General features: G+C 36.6%; 1 protein-coding gene across 39 annotated transcripts in view; it reads right to left on the minus strand.

Annotated features, from left to right (window-relative positions):
• Nucleotides 1–15,636, minus strand: part of ubr5 (ubiquitin protein ligase E3 component n-recognin 5) — a 107,494-nt gene that overhangs the window by 68,811 nt on the left and 23,047 nt on the right. For 20 of the 39 annotated variants that reach the window (XR_012391350.1, XR_012391346.1, XM_073924658.1 and 17 more), the window contains 9 exon segments: nt 14,147–14,358; nt 11,973–12,092; nt 11,781–11,891; nt 9,907–10,061; nt 8,479–8,596; nt 5,980–6,164; nt 5,790–5,899; nt 3,165–3,277; nt 2,340–2,483 (listed from right to left, as the gene is read on the minus strand). Coding sequence is in view for 33 of the 39 variants with exons in the window: in XM_073924658.1 (XP_073780759.1) it covers nt 2,340–2,483; nt 3,165–3,277; nt 5,790–5,899; nt 5,980–6,164; nt 8,479–8,596; nt 9,907–10,061; nt 11,781–11,891; nt 11,973–12,092; nt 14,147–14,358 (1,268 nt within the window). In the remaining 6 variants the exon portion in view is untranslated. 39 annotated transcript variants of the gene reach the window in all.

Here is a 15,636-nt window from a genome sequence, read left to right on the forward strand (position 1 = left end):
TTACATTGTTTTTGCAATATATGTACGTTTACCAGTATAAAAATTGCAGCTTTAGCAAAAAAAATTTTACGTTCATCTGTTAATGCATAAAAAATTATGTATTAGTTACCATAAAAGCAGGCAACAGACTAATTTGAGGGATGTAAACAAAAGCAATGGTCCCACACGTTTTACCCATTTTACATTTTTCATTTCTATAGCTTGATGAATAAAGATATGACCGCTGATTTAACATTAATTTATGATTTAATTGCCTCGTTACAGTTAGGAAATAGTTTGATAACAAGCAGGAACTGTTCATGGGCTAACATCATGACCACACTGAAATGGTCTATTTATCTTACAGCACTTAAATACTAATTAAACATTGTTTATTAATTACAATTACTTTGTTAATTACAATATTGAAAAAGTCATTCATTAAATGAAAAAGAATTGACAAAAACAGCTACGCTTAAATTAAGGCCAACATTATTTGAATCATAGCCGAAATGTTTCCCTTTCACAAATTACTTTACTCTTTATTCAAAGCAGCATGTTAAAGTCATAGTTCTCTAAAATATTTTTAATTTACACTATTATTACTAATTTTACACTATTATTACTAACTTTACACTAATTTACACTCCGTCAAGTAGTTAGACTTTGAGTTTCTGCCTTCTGCTGAACAAAAGATGACATTTTGAATGAGACTGAAAAACTGAAGCCATTGACATCCATAGTAGGAAAAACAATTACTACAGAAGTCAAGTTCAAGTTAATTTATTTATAGAGCACATTTAAAAGCAGTCACAAGACTGACCAAAGTGCTGTACATAAGACAAGGTAATAATAAACAGAATATAAAAACGTAGAAGGCAAGAGAAACGTCTGTAAAAATGTAGCAGTAGAAAGGACTATTAAAATAATCCTAAAAAGCCAAGCTAAAAAGGTACGTTTTAAGAAGTGATTTAATAGATCATGATGGAGCCATATAATCTCAAGGGATAGATGTTCCAAAACCGAGGACCCGCCACAGAGAAAGCTCTGTCCCCTCTACATTTCAGCCTGGACTGAGGAACTGAATGAAGATTCTAGCCACTTTTCCACTATCGTGCTGAATCGTTCTTTAAGCAGAACTGTTCCATTCCGTGCCAAACCGGGCCAGATGGCACGGATACAGTTTTATTTTCCACTGTCGTGCTGCGACAAAGCTCTTTGAAGCACAACACAAAATGCATCTATAGTTGCCTTGGTAACGCAATGTAAACGGCTCCCTTTGTTTAATAAAATTTATATAATAGCCGAAACTAGTTTATGTTCATAAAAGCGAAAGCAACCATTTGACTGAACACTGTTATGCCTCTATTAAATAGGGGTGCTAAATATAGGTACATGCCACAGCACCCTATTTATTTAGAGGACATATGTTGCGCGGCTCTGGGCGAATTTTATTTGGAGGGAAAATTACCAAAATGTAACGTGATGCTTGAAAATGATTGGAGGGGAAATAAATAATATATTTAAAATCTCTGAACATAACAGAAAATTAAACAATAATAATGCAACAATAATACTGCATTTGTATTATAGTGGCGAAGATATCCTTTTGGCCAGGCCTTGTCAAAAGTGAGCGGGCACTTTCACTAATAAAACATAGAGCACTTAAATTATTTCATTTTTAACAATAAATTAAATTACACAGCGTTTTTATATCAAAAGTTGATAATGATATAAAATATACTATATTTTGATGGTAAAATATAACCATTTAAGTGATGGCTGCTATTCGTTTCAATATTCAAACATTAAATAACGAATGCAGCAAGTAAAATAATAAACGAATATGAAACAACACATATAGCAGGATATAAAGCATATAAAAGACTATTATGTTTAGAAAAACATCATTTTATTTTTGTTATTTTAATTATTTTTGTCTTTATAATTAACTAACAAGCTGTGGACAAATTCCTGCTTGACGTTTTAGAAAATAATTGCGTAGCTATATTAAAGATCACCGAAAACAAAAAACAAAAACACAGAAACATGTTACATGCCCCCATAAATATCAAACTGATGAATTTATGGATTTATATACCAGTAAAAGCACTTTAAAATCAATTCCGAATTGAACAGGGAGAAGTCATTAGTTACAGGTTTTCAGCATTCTTCAAAATATTTGTGTTCAACAGAATAAAGAAACTCATGAACGTTTAGAACAAGTGAAAGGTGAATAAATAACAGCATTACTTTCAGTTTTGTATGAACTACACCTTTAGGTAGTGACTACAAATGTGAGCAGTTAAAGTGAAACTGAGATTTGGTAAGCGGAAACGTTTTTGCCCATGCATTTTTACCTGTAGCTCATCTATTCTGAGCAGTCGACAGTCTTGCAGCAGTGAGGACGGGTCAGAGTCAGTGGGAGCTGCGCTCTGGCTGCTCACGCTGCTCGACGTCCCTGGAAATTTCACAGCAACATATGCACCATCGACTTTTAGCACCTTGAGTTCAAAAGAGAGAGCTGTTGCAAATGAGGTGTCATAGCAGAGCATCACACATAAACCAGAGAGAAACACAGACAGGAACAGCACACATCAAAAAAAAAAACTTTATACAACTGTGCAAAGTGGCACCTAGAATTATTACTCTAGATTAGGGCTGCACGATATTGGGAAAAACCGACGATGTTTTGGTATTCTGCGATATAAATTGCAATATGAACACAATTTCACCAGATGACTTGATCAGATCTATTCGGAAAGAATTCATAATTTTACATAAATTGGGATGATCCTGTAGAGGTGTACATCTGTATAATATATAATATCTACAAGCATAGATAAATAAAACAAAGAAAAAGATGGAAGTTAAATAAACAATAAATAATAAATCATTGTGAATATAGCTACAAACGGCAGTTTCTTATGCCTGAATGCTAGTAAAAACTTCAGTCACAAGCCTCAAACGCATGCAAATGATCAATTACAATCCAGACTCAACATTGCAGATCCTGTGATGTGACTATTGTGAAAGATCACATTGCGATATCCATGCTGAAACCTTATATTGTGCAGCCCTACTATAAATTCTGGCTGTTTAAAGGTTATACAATGACATTTTTTTTAAAAAGCAGAGAAAGATTTGGTCTCCACTGGATCAAGCTGGGCCGCTCCTGCACCCACCTTTCCCACGGGGACGTTTTTAACATCCTCCACGAAAACAACCTCTCGCAGAGGCCACTGCTCCTCATTCACCTTCTCCTCCTCCTTCGGAGCCGGTGTTGAGCGCCTTCGCTCTGTAGCACAGCAGGAGATCAGTTAGCAATGACAACATTGAAGCCACATCCTAGCCAAGTGTGTTTTGAGATCTCACTAAAGCTGATGATCTTTTAAAAGCAAGAGACCTGAGGTGAATATGCTTAAAATAAGCAGGAACGACGCATGTTTGAAGTTAGTGTGCAGTCAAAATTTGCAATGTTTATTTTGCTAGCACACATTGTTATTTTTTAGGTGAACAACACTATTAGAGATGCACCGATCCCAATACTTGAATCGGATATCGGTTCGATGCTGCATGTTTTTGCTGGATCGGTATTAGCCAGCTGGCACAGATCCAAATCCGATCTTGTGCGTATATTCTGTCATTTATAAGCCAACAAAAGCCATGAAGGTAGCCTATTATAAGGCACTACAAATTTGTCATGGGCCTACTATATCCCAAATGCTCTGAAGCCATTCTACAGCTTAATGTGAAGCACAGATGAATATACAAGTGGTTAAATTCATGTTCACTTCAGCGCTTCCCTCTGCTGCTACTCCCTTCTTTCACAATTCAAACTGCGTGTGGCGTTCACGACAACACGAAAAACTTTCTTCAAGACTATTTGTTCCTGTTAATATAAGTAATCAGTACAGAAATGGATTTAGTTTTGCATTAAATGGGTTCATTTTGTACTGCAACTAGAAGTTTGTTGCTGTTTCTAAACAGCGCTGTGTCTGTTAGATCAGCAGATCGCCTTCACAACACTGGAGTAAAGAGAGTTATTACCTGCTCTTCACACACAAAGTAGCCTCACCTGAAATTTTAAATTAGAAAAGGTTTAAAAATACACTGGACAGATCCTCAATACACTGATTTCTTGCCGTTTTGCTGCTGTTTTGGATTGGAAGTGTCCGAAGATACCGAAGGGCTGTGCGCTAAGACTCAAGCCTGGTTTAAGCCTCAGTGGCACAGGCCGCTCTGTAAAATTATTCTGTAATATTAAAGAATTCTGTCCTCTCATCCTTCGGAATAAGTTTATTCTTCCAAGGGGAATACTTTCAGTGCTGCGAATGCTTTGTAAAGCCTAGCTCATTGTGGTCAAAGTTGATTAAACTAATAAAAGTGAAACTGACGGGCGCAATATGGATTGTCATTAACAAAAATTTTTTTGCTTTATAAGCTACAGTGAAACTGTGGATATTTCACTGTCATTTTATTTTTATTAATATTTTATTTAACAGACCAGTTTGTGTTTTGATTAGGGTCAATAGAAGCATGTTACAGATTTAAAAAAAAAAATCTTAATGTTAAAAAAGGAAACATAAGCTAGACCACAACAGATCAATGTCATAACAAATGCTCAAATAAAGTAGCCTAGTTTAAAGCATCATGTTTTTAGTTAGATTGTGCCGTCTGTCATATACAGTAGGCCTATAGGTCTGTTATTATTACTAAAGAAGATATATTATTTGAGTTTATCAGCAGAACTATAAAAAACTATTAAGAAAAAAAAAAACATGGCACAGTATGGGGACCGGATCTGTATTGTTCAATACTCAGAATTTTAGGATCAGGATCAGTTCCAAAAAAAATGGCATCGGTGTATGTGCAAAAAGAAAATCCCACCCCTACTCAATATTTCATATTAATTGAAAGTACACCAACATCCTGAAATTAAAGTCTCAGCAAATAAAAGCCTGTTTCCACTGTGTGGTACAACATGGTACGGTACACTTTTATGTTCATTTCCACTGTCAAAAGGTACTAAAAAGTGAATCTTACCACTTTTTGAGTACACTTTCCAAAGTACCAAAAGGGTGGCACTAGACACGCAGCTGAACTCTACTGGTTTACGGAAAAACGTCACATTAGTGCGTGAAACAAGCCAAGTAAATGAACACAGCAAGCACAATTTTTAGATACACAGCCAAGACATTACATCGTAATAATGTTTCCATATAATAGTGAGCCATGGTTGACCCGAGCGCAAACAAACCTTGATGAACCATGCCTACCAAAAGTGTACCACTTGGCAGTGAAGACACAGGTCTGATAAAGCTGACCCATACCATACTGAACCGTACCACTCAGTGGAAACGAGGCTTTACGGTTTACAAAGACTTTAAATATACAAATGAGGCACTATAACAGGGGTCACCAGACTTGTTCCTGGGGTACCGGTGTCCTGCAGATTAAACACACCTGAATGAGCTAATCAAGGTGTTACTAGGTGTACTTGAAACACCCAGGCAGGTGTGTTGAGGCAAGTTAGAGCTAAACCCTGCAGGGACACCGGCCCTCCAGGAATGAGATTGGTGACCCCTGCACTATAAGGAAATGTACCCAGAAAACTGTAGTAAATTCTTGTTTGATCATGTTGATATACCACAAAAGTCCGTTACATGAAAAAAAAAAAATCAACATCTATAAAAAGCAAACAGTCAATTATCAGGAAATGTTAATTTTGAAGGTGAACCAATCCTGTAAACTAATCTGCAAATTGACAGTATATAAAGCAGATGGTTTTAGCGGTCGGATGCACGTACTGTACGGCAGTGAAGCGCTGCTAGCGATGGATGAAGTGTCACTGCATGTGGACGCTGGTGAGGGCGGAGGGCCCATTTCCGTCTTCACCAGCTCTGGCTTGCTCTCCGTCCTGATGACAGAAACAAGCACACCTTTCAGCATCTTATTTTTAGCACTAATAAATCTATGCAAAAGAAACAGGCATCCCACTTGGTCTCCTGTGTCTTGGTGTTTTTCTCCATGTTTTTCAGGCTCTCCGGCGAGCGCAGTTGGAAGCGGCAGCTGTCGTTCATGTTCCACACCGACTCCAGCAGGACGCCCACTTTAGGGATCCCGGCGTTCACGGAAAAGGCCACGGCACCAGCGTGATAAAGAGGATTATTCCTCAGGCACACCTGCGGGAAAGACGACGTCACTAATGTCATATCGCTTTTTTTTTTTCAGACAGGATTAAAATCCATAATCCTATTATTCAACTTGGTTTTAATTTGAACAGTTTTTTAAATTTCTTTATTGCATTTATACACTGTATACACTCCCATAATATTGCAGTAAAAAAACAACAACAACAAAACAGCATAAAAACTTCAGTGTTTTACATCAATATTTATGACCTCTATTCTTTGACCACCACATTCAGAAACAATCTGAAAGATCCCCAAACTCCCTCAAAGATCTTGTATTTATCTCTTAATATATATAGCTTATCTTTGTCATGTAACCATGTCTATAATCCAACATCCTATATTGAAACAGGGTTCTTGCACCATTTTAAAAGTAACATTTTATGCTTTTTAAGACCTTTTAAAGACCTCAACAAATATAATTTAAGACCCAAAAAAGTTTTAATAACTTTGGAATAGGCTACTCCTTTTAATGTTCTCGTTAGATTTAAATAAATTGTGCCTCGTCACAGTATGGATAACCCACAGTACCTGCTTTTTGGGTGTCTGGTGGTGAAATGAAGCTGTTATAGCTGACTGAGGGGGCGTCTGAACTAGAGCTGTAATCATGATATAAAAGTTAGGCCTGATAGAGCCCGAACCCGACAAGTACATTTTGATTGACAGCTTTTTAAAAGCCCGAACCCGTTTATAGCCCGACATTATCCAAATGTGCACAGGCACACAGCTCTTTTGTCTTTTTTCATGAATGAGTTGTTTATAAGGGTTAACATTACTTATTCATAACAGGCTATAGGCCTAACATTAGAAACTAGTAACATTGTTAGGTCGAGCTGCAAACAATGCAGGGATTAACCTGGACCTGCTATGACAAGCTGCTGCAACGTCCTGGTGCTGCTTTCCTCCTTTCATGTGCGACTTGACGACTTTGAGCCCCATGGTCCCTAACGAAAAGGTCTTTTTGCAGAATTTACACATTGCCTCTGTGTCACGTCGTTAAATGTACAATTTCCCATCTTTGCATTTTGACACATCAACAACCGCATAATAACAGCACGCAGGTGCAGACCGATGTCAGCGTCTGTACTCTGTAGCTGACCTACCGTAATAAGCAAATAAATCCCGGAGACTGTCATTTCTCTCCTGTTTTACAAGTGCTAAATTAATCAACTATTAGATGTTTTACTGTGGACCACTGTGCTTCCATATCGTCATTAAGCACACTGGCTGAAAATTTAATACCTACAGTCACTTTACAATAATATTTAAGACAATTTAAGACCCTAATTTCCCGGATTTTAATTTAAGACATTAAGACTTTTTAAGGACCTGTGGGAACCCTGTGAAAAATAATCTGTTTAGCTTAAAGAACACGCATGTTGATTTATTTACTGTATATATGAAGAAAGAAAAAGTATCTCCTCTATCATCCCTTTTATTTCTCATTTAATTTTCTTCCGCTTTTCCAGGGCTGGATCAAAGGGGCAGCAGTCTCAGGAGAGAACCCCAGACTTCCCTTTCCCCAGACACTTCCTCCAGCGTGTCCCGGGTCTTCCCCGAAGCCTCCTCCTGGTGTGACATGCCTAAAGCACCTCCCTAGGTAGGCGTCCAGGAGGCATTTAAAATAGATGCCAAAGCCACCTCAGCTGACTTCTCTCGATGTGGAGGAGCAGAGGCTCTACTCCGAGCTCCTCACCCTATCCATAAAGATGCGCCCTGGCACGCTGCGAAGAAAACTTATTTCGACTTCTTGTGTCTGAGATCTTGTCCTTTCAGTCATGACCCAAAGCTCATGACCATGGGTGAGAGTAGGAACGTAGATAAATCAAGAGCTTTGCCTTTTGGCTTGGCTCCTTAACCACGACAGATATTCATTCAAGGGCATTACCCTTTCACTTTTTTCCAAATACATCTAATTTTTGCTTGTTCCCATATACAATGATATATGTACCTTTAAACTCATTGCATCTTATACAGATGCCTGGAATGTTTTCATAATATTTAGGCAATACCACTGGAGTCACCTAAAGCCACATCAACCACTTGTATTGTAGCAGTTTCAGCTGTCTACTTATCTACTTATTTACATCCAGTCCTCCAGCTGTATTGAACACAGCTTTAGTCCAATTTGTAATGACTTCATTAATGCATTAGACATGCTTGGCCATAGGTTCAGTGTTTATTTTTTTACTCCACCCTATGGCTGGTGCCACCAATTTAAGGCTAAATTAAGATATCGCTGACACAATATTGCATTATATCACCGCCATCATAATCAAAATACAACAGACAGCATGCTGCTCACCTGAGTTCCTACTGTGATGTTGGGTATCGAAGAGATTCCAGCACTGGACTTTGGTTTCTTGTTCTTGGCTCTGGCCTTTTCAAGCATTTTTTTCCGTTGACTAAAAGGCACAACACCCCTAAAGGAAAACAGAAACTTATTCCACAGGCCTGTATTCACAAAACCTTTTATCTTACAACTAGAAGTTCTCAGAAATTACATTAAAAATATGTGTTAACTTAAAAATCCATTAAACAAACTTTCACAAAGGAATTAGAGAGGTCTTAAGCTGAAAATGAGGGCGGAGTTTCCATGTGTTGCTATGGATGATGTCAGCATTATTACTAACTATGCATACAGTGATTGGTTGATGGGAAGAGGGAGGAGTTTGTCAGAGATGTAGGCCCCGTTTACACTAATGTTTTAGTGTTAAAACAGGCAAGTATTGCTACGATTACAACATCCGTCCACACTATGCCAAAGTTTCTGAGCGCCAAAAGCTGAGCTTTTTGAAGACGCTGAAGAGAGCGTTTTCATTTTAAAATGCTGCTGCTCCATGTCAGTGTGGATAAAGGAAAAACAGAGACATCTGAAAGCGGAAGCGGAGCTGCAGACATTCACCTATCTGATTGGGGCTTTTTCTCAATATTAAGTAGCCTACACACAGTTCAGTCTGGCATTCTTTCCTTGTAAGTTCAGACTTTGCAAGTTTGATATGGAAAACAAACTCCCTAGGACACGTCGGGTAAATCTTTAAAGGGAACAGTGTACTCTATAACGTCATTCACATCACCCTGGATACGTTGTTTCACCCTTAACAATAAAAACTTGATATAATGCTTATTTTCATTTCGGTATTAGCAACTTAACAGACAGCAAAAATGTTGAGGCGTCATGTAGCTACATGTTTATATGAACATCATCTTCACTGTGTGCATATTCATAACAAAACAGAGTCTATAACATAACTGCCTCCTTTCATTTTCGCTGAAAATACGAACGTACAAACGTTTATTGACATGGCCATTGTTTTTAAGATTTTCTCCCAGTTGAAGTCAGAATTATTAGCCCCTTGCATATTTTTCATATCGCATATTTTGATCTTAAAAAGGTTATTAAAAAATGATTCTTGCCAAAATAAAACAAATAAGACTTGAGAAAAAAAAATATTATAGGAAATACTCTGAAAAATTCCTGAATCTGTTCAATATCATTTGGCAAATATTTGAAAAAGTCAAAAAATATATATATATAAAATAATATATATATATATATATATATATATATATATATATATATATATATATATATATATATATATAAACAAATAGTTTTGACTTTTATTCAAGTTAGGAGCTACTTATAGCCACTTATTCACTTATTGCGAATAAGAACCCAGAAGCATAAGCAAGCTGAAACTGCTTTATATAAATGAGGGTGACAGCTCACCACCAGTAAAGGCTGTTCTCCAGCTGAGCGCAGGTATACAGGGCACAGCAGTGCAGAGAGACGATCCGCTCCCCCTGCAGCTCCGGGAACGTTTGTGCTCCGTGTTCGAGTTTAGCAGCAACAGTGCTCAGAGTTTCATCCACCCATGTTGCCACCTGCAAAAACAGATTGGTTAAAACTGCCTGTCCCAGTTTTTGTGCATAGAAGTTAAAATAACAGGTCAAATCTCCAATGCAGAAATCAAAGAAAAGAAAACTTCTACACATTTTAATGACTTTATACGTAGGTTACTGCGGCAAAGTATTAGCCTGAACTCGCTTTACAACTTTACATTGAGTAATATCGTCACTAAATAGTAAATTATTATTGCTATTCATTTCACATAATATGTAGATTTTCATTATTGCAATGAAAGTTTTGAGTTTACTGACACACCAATGGCAATGTTGTGGAATACTGAAAAAAATTGAAGGTTTATAAATAATTTCAATAATGTGCATAACTTTACAAGTCTTGTCGCCTATCCAAGTCATAAGAACAAAATAATATCTTGTCTTCTAGTTGATGATGTGGTATCAGAAGTGGCTTATATGAAAGGCAAAGGCCTCTAGATGATGCTTATTTGACCAAAATAAAATATGATCATGCCTTGATGTTGAATGTTTTCATTAGGATAGTAAGGTCTGACTCTGCTTAGACTAAAGTCTCGTCACTGAACAGAAATAATGTCCAGTATAGAATATAAAGTCCTGCTGCAGTGGAGACAGAATGAATATTGTGTCTGAATCCATCATGATCTTGAAGGACTGCATGCATACATCTCTGACACGACTCAAATCACTGATTAATAAAGTCATCTGGAATGAAGAAGAAAGCGTTCCTGCAGGACTCCCAGAGTTCGTCAAGAGTCTTTGGATTGATCTTCAATGCCTCCTCCAACTTACACTAGACATCCTAAATAATGTTCATCTCTGGTGACTGGGCTGGCCAATCCTAAAGCACCTTGACCTTCTTTGCTTTTAGGAGCTTTGATGTGGAGGCTGAAGTATGAGGAGCACTATCCTGCTGGAGAATTGTCCCTCTCCTGTGCTTTGTAATGTAATAGGCAGCACAAATGTCTTGATACCTCAAGCTGTTGATGTTGCAGTCCACTCTGCAGAGTTTACACGCCCCCATACTGGATGTAACCCCAAACCATGATTTTCATTCGGCAAACTTGACTGATATCTATGAGACTCTAGGGTCCATGTGGGTTCCAGTAGGTCTTCTGCAGTATTGGTGATGATTGGGATGCAGTTCAACAGATGATTCATCAGAGAAATCCACCTACTGACACTTTTACAAATGATCAACTAGAAGTCATTATTTGCTGCTCTCGCAACTGGTATTGACAACAAGACTTTTGTCAGGTAGTGTACACTGTAGGTTTATAACAAAGACATCAACAACAATCAATAATACAAAATAAAAATCTAAAACATATTTTACATTTACTTTTAATAAACATCCACACTTTTTGAAAAATTCACATTTTATAATTCATTCCTTTAAAATCTTTCCAGATAAAATGAGATGGTCTCAGAACATTAAAAATAGGAGACTGCAAAAGTATGTGTTTCACATTAAGGATGTTATTGCAATCATTATTATATAGTTCAAAATATGCAATTGCAAATATCCTATGGGTGGCCTTGACCGTACAATTGGAAATATAAATGTGAGGATATTTTTGAAAACTGATTTTCATTTTTAGTACCCTCCCACTCCTGTCTTATGATTTTTTTCTCATGCATTCCTTTATGAATAAATCCTTAATGAATAATGGATAATTAATGAATAAATCTCATGCATTCCTTTAAGAATAATCTCCTTACCTTGTTGTTCTCGGTGGCCACAGTGGCTCGGATACTGTTGGCGGACAGGTGGGTGATCTTTTCATTGGTCAAGCCCAGGAAAGGAACACGAGGGTGATGTATAGAAGGATTCTGCAAACAAATGCAAAAACATTGAGATTTAGCAATTCAATAGTGACAGGAATTTATCATTTATCATGATGCAAATCTTACTTGTGCGTTTCTGTAAGGTTCAGGTTCATTCCACTTCCACTGGTAGAGTTCTCCTTTGGTACTGACGGCAACCAGCTCAGAGTACAAAGCACCAATGCTGACAAACTTTGTTACATAGTCCTAATGGGTCAAACACATATTGATATATTACTGAATAACTGAAATATAAAATGCATCCAATGATACTGGACACTAAATCTCTGAAGTTTAACCCAAGGTTGGCCATTAATTAATTAATTTATTATTTATCTATTGCCACATCAGCAACTTATGGCTATTTCATGGCAAGAAGGATATACAAAAAAAATTACATGATAAAAACAAATTCGTATTACAATAAAAAGTTACTTAGATAAATATCTAAAATATAAATAAATAAAATTCACACAAAAATATAAATCAAAGTTAAATGTGACTTTTCAGTTCAATGTTTGATAATTAATTTAAGATTCTTCCTTGTGGTACCTTTTTGTTTGTCTAACTGTATTCAAACTTCCACATTCCAACAGAATATGTTTGATAGTAAGAGCAGCCTGGCAGTAATTACATTTAGGTGGGTCTTCATTATTGAGTAGATACAAATGAGTCAACCTAGAATGTCCAATTCGACATCTAGTATAGACAGTTTGATCATGGCTGGTTTTAAAATTATATTTTGCTAAGTGTCTTTCAAGGTTGGCCATTAAATTAAAGGAAAGTAGGCTTTGTAGGAAAAAAAAGTAGGAAGAATGCATTAATAAATGTTTTTAAATAAATGCATGCTAAGATTTTAGAGAAATCTAATCTTATATGCTACTAGTCTAGCATGATAAATACTAGGGTATTTGTCTAATTTGCAGGTACTGTAGGATTGAGTCATAACAAAAATGTTTAAAAAATAAAAATAATAAAAATAGGTTTTACTTTTTTGCGGGTTTTTTTGTTTTTTGTTTATTTATGCGATTATATTATTACTACGCACCATTTACCTCATATTATTATTATTATCTACCACACAAAAACGTAAATTTTAATATGGGTCATTATTTATTAACTCATGTCAATCCAAACCTGTATGCATTGCTTTTTTTGTGTAACACAACATTAGATATTTTTAAAAATGCAGATGAAGATTTGGACAAGATCATTAACCCAATCTTTATTAGTGATTAACCCACTGAGTCTTTTTTTCTGTTGAAAACAAAATAAGTTGGAAAAAATGTGAGAAACTTGCAACCATTGACTTCAGACGTATTAGTTTACCTACTACGGGAGTCAATGTTTGCTGGTTTTAACATTCTTTAAAATATTCTCTTTTGTGCCCAACAGAAAAAAAGAAAAAAATTAAATATGCAACAACTTGAGGGCAAGTAAATGGAAATGTATTTTCATGTTTTAGATAAAAAAAATACCTTTAAATTTGTCCATTTAATGGAAGTCAATGGCCACTGAAATTCTACAACTAAATAAGAATAAGCAAATATTGACTGTAATATTTAGGAGAAGATTTAAAGGGGACCTATTATACAAATTATCCTTTTTATATGGGGTTTGAACTGATGTGTGGCAACAATATGTGTTAATATAGCCAACTTTTAATGGTAAAAATGTATAAATTACATTTTTTATAATCACACTTGATAAAAACCCTTTGACTGACATTCTCTCATAGTACGTGTCATCAGAGGGGGAAAGCCCCGCCCACTAGTGACCATCTCTACCTCATAAGCATAGGACGTTAGTCTTGTTTTAGAATCTGCTACAATCCTGACACACTGGCATTAGTAGCCGCGCCCTCTTTTATAAAGAGCACAATCTCATTTAAATCTAAAGCGACAGTCACCTAAATGGCTCAATTAGGATCATAGCCTAAAAGGGTCAGTTTCACACTTATAAAACATTCAATGTTCTATTTAGTTTATTTCTTTAGCGCTTTTACAATGTAGATTGTGTCAAAGCAGCTTAACACTTTCCAGTTTTCATAGCTAAAGTTCAGATCAGTGGTTTATTTTTACTGTTGAAAGTCCAAACACTGAACAGCAAATCCATCAGTTGTGTAGTATTCTGAGCTAAACCTTCACATACACACACACACACACACACACACACACACAGGGGCATCAGAGACTTCTTTTACATCTTTAAAAAGAGGCATCTTTAAAATGCACCACTGTTATGAAAGTCTAAAGACCCACCTTATCAGGCCACCACTGGAGCTCTTCCCCCAGAGTGACTGGGCTCTGCAGCGGAACACTCTTCTTGTCAAGGCTGGGCTCTCCCTCGCGGCTGGTGGAGCCACGCTCCGCATCGAAGGAGGCCCCGTCCAGCCACCGCCTCTCCCGCAGCCTCAGGACCGACTCACGCTCGCGGAGCAGCTCAGAGTCTCTCTCTAGGGGGAGAAGGAGAACTGGTATGCAATAGGGTCACACCAGTGGGATAACAGTAAGCCACTCTGGGAAAGACCCTTGGAATAGTGAGATTTCATACAAATTGCATAGTGACCATTAAGTTGTCGAAAAGACCATTTTAGTCCAGGCTAAGTCTGCTGTTCTTCTTTGACACCAATCACCAGAAACAACTGAAAATTACGCTCGCAAAACGCTAGTGAAAAGGATCCATGACCTTTTTTAGGTGATGGATCATATCTTTTTAATTAAGTAAAATAACGCTACAGTGTTCAGCATAAATGAGTGCACCCCCTTACAGAGATCAATATTTTATATAGGATGCTTTACAATGATATTTGAGCATATACATTAAGATTGGTCAGTTACAAAGGCAATAAATTAAAATAACTATAAAATAACGGTGCTAGATATAGTACACCCCAATGAATATGTGAAGGAAAAATGTAAAATAAACCTTAAAAATAAATATAAATATTCACTTTAGGTAATTTTGAACTTTCTTTGCAAGATTATACTATAGATTATACTATACGTATAATCAAACTCTTATTTTAATTAATATAACTGCTTAAAATGGTTTCATTTAAATGCACCAAAATATAAAGTCTATACTCACTGAGAATTGAATAAATGTACTTATTGTTAAAGGAGGTGTCCTTCTTTATGCTGTGCACTGTATATATGGATGCTGTACAGACTAATAACTGGCTTTGTCAGGTGGTGGGTCAAATTATCAGAGGCAAGATCTTGTTGACAGGGGTGTCCAGCATTGGCTGAGATTTATGGGTATAAACTGCAGGGTCTAATGGGAAACTGTGCACACTGCAGGGCCTTTCGCAGAGGGCTCACTAGGGGAAACGACGACTATGACCATGCAGGACATCTGGACACTCTTTCAAAGCACAGACACTCACACACAACACAAACATGCAGCAAGGTGTTTGAAGTATCTGATATCCATGGGTAATGGATTATGAACATGTTTTTTTTAAGGTCATACGCAATTCTGTGTTATTTGCTTGTAATTCAAAGAATGCAAAATAATTGAGAGGAGGATCCAAACGCTGAATAAATTCAGCAACTTACAGTTGCATAGCAACATTGCAATGTGAAGCGTTAAAATAGAATTTGGCAGCTCTCAGTCAGAATTTACAGCCTGAAATATCAGTTTTATAATTAAATCTTCTCTTTTAAATGTCCTCTGTACTCTAAAGTGGTTCATGTTATAAATGATCTTAACTGAATACTCCACATTTGCAGAAAATAGGCTCGTTTTA

Source organism: Danio rerio, chromosome 16 (assembly GCF_049306965.1).
Source record: "Danio rerio strain Tuebingen ecotype United States chromosome 16, GRCz12tu, whole genome shotgun sequence".
NCBI lineage: Eukaryota > Metazoa > Chordata > Actinopteri > Cypriniformes > Danionidae > Danio > Danio rerio.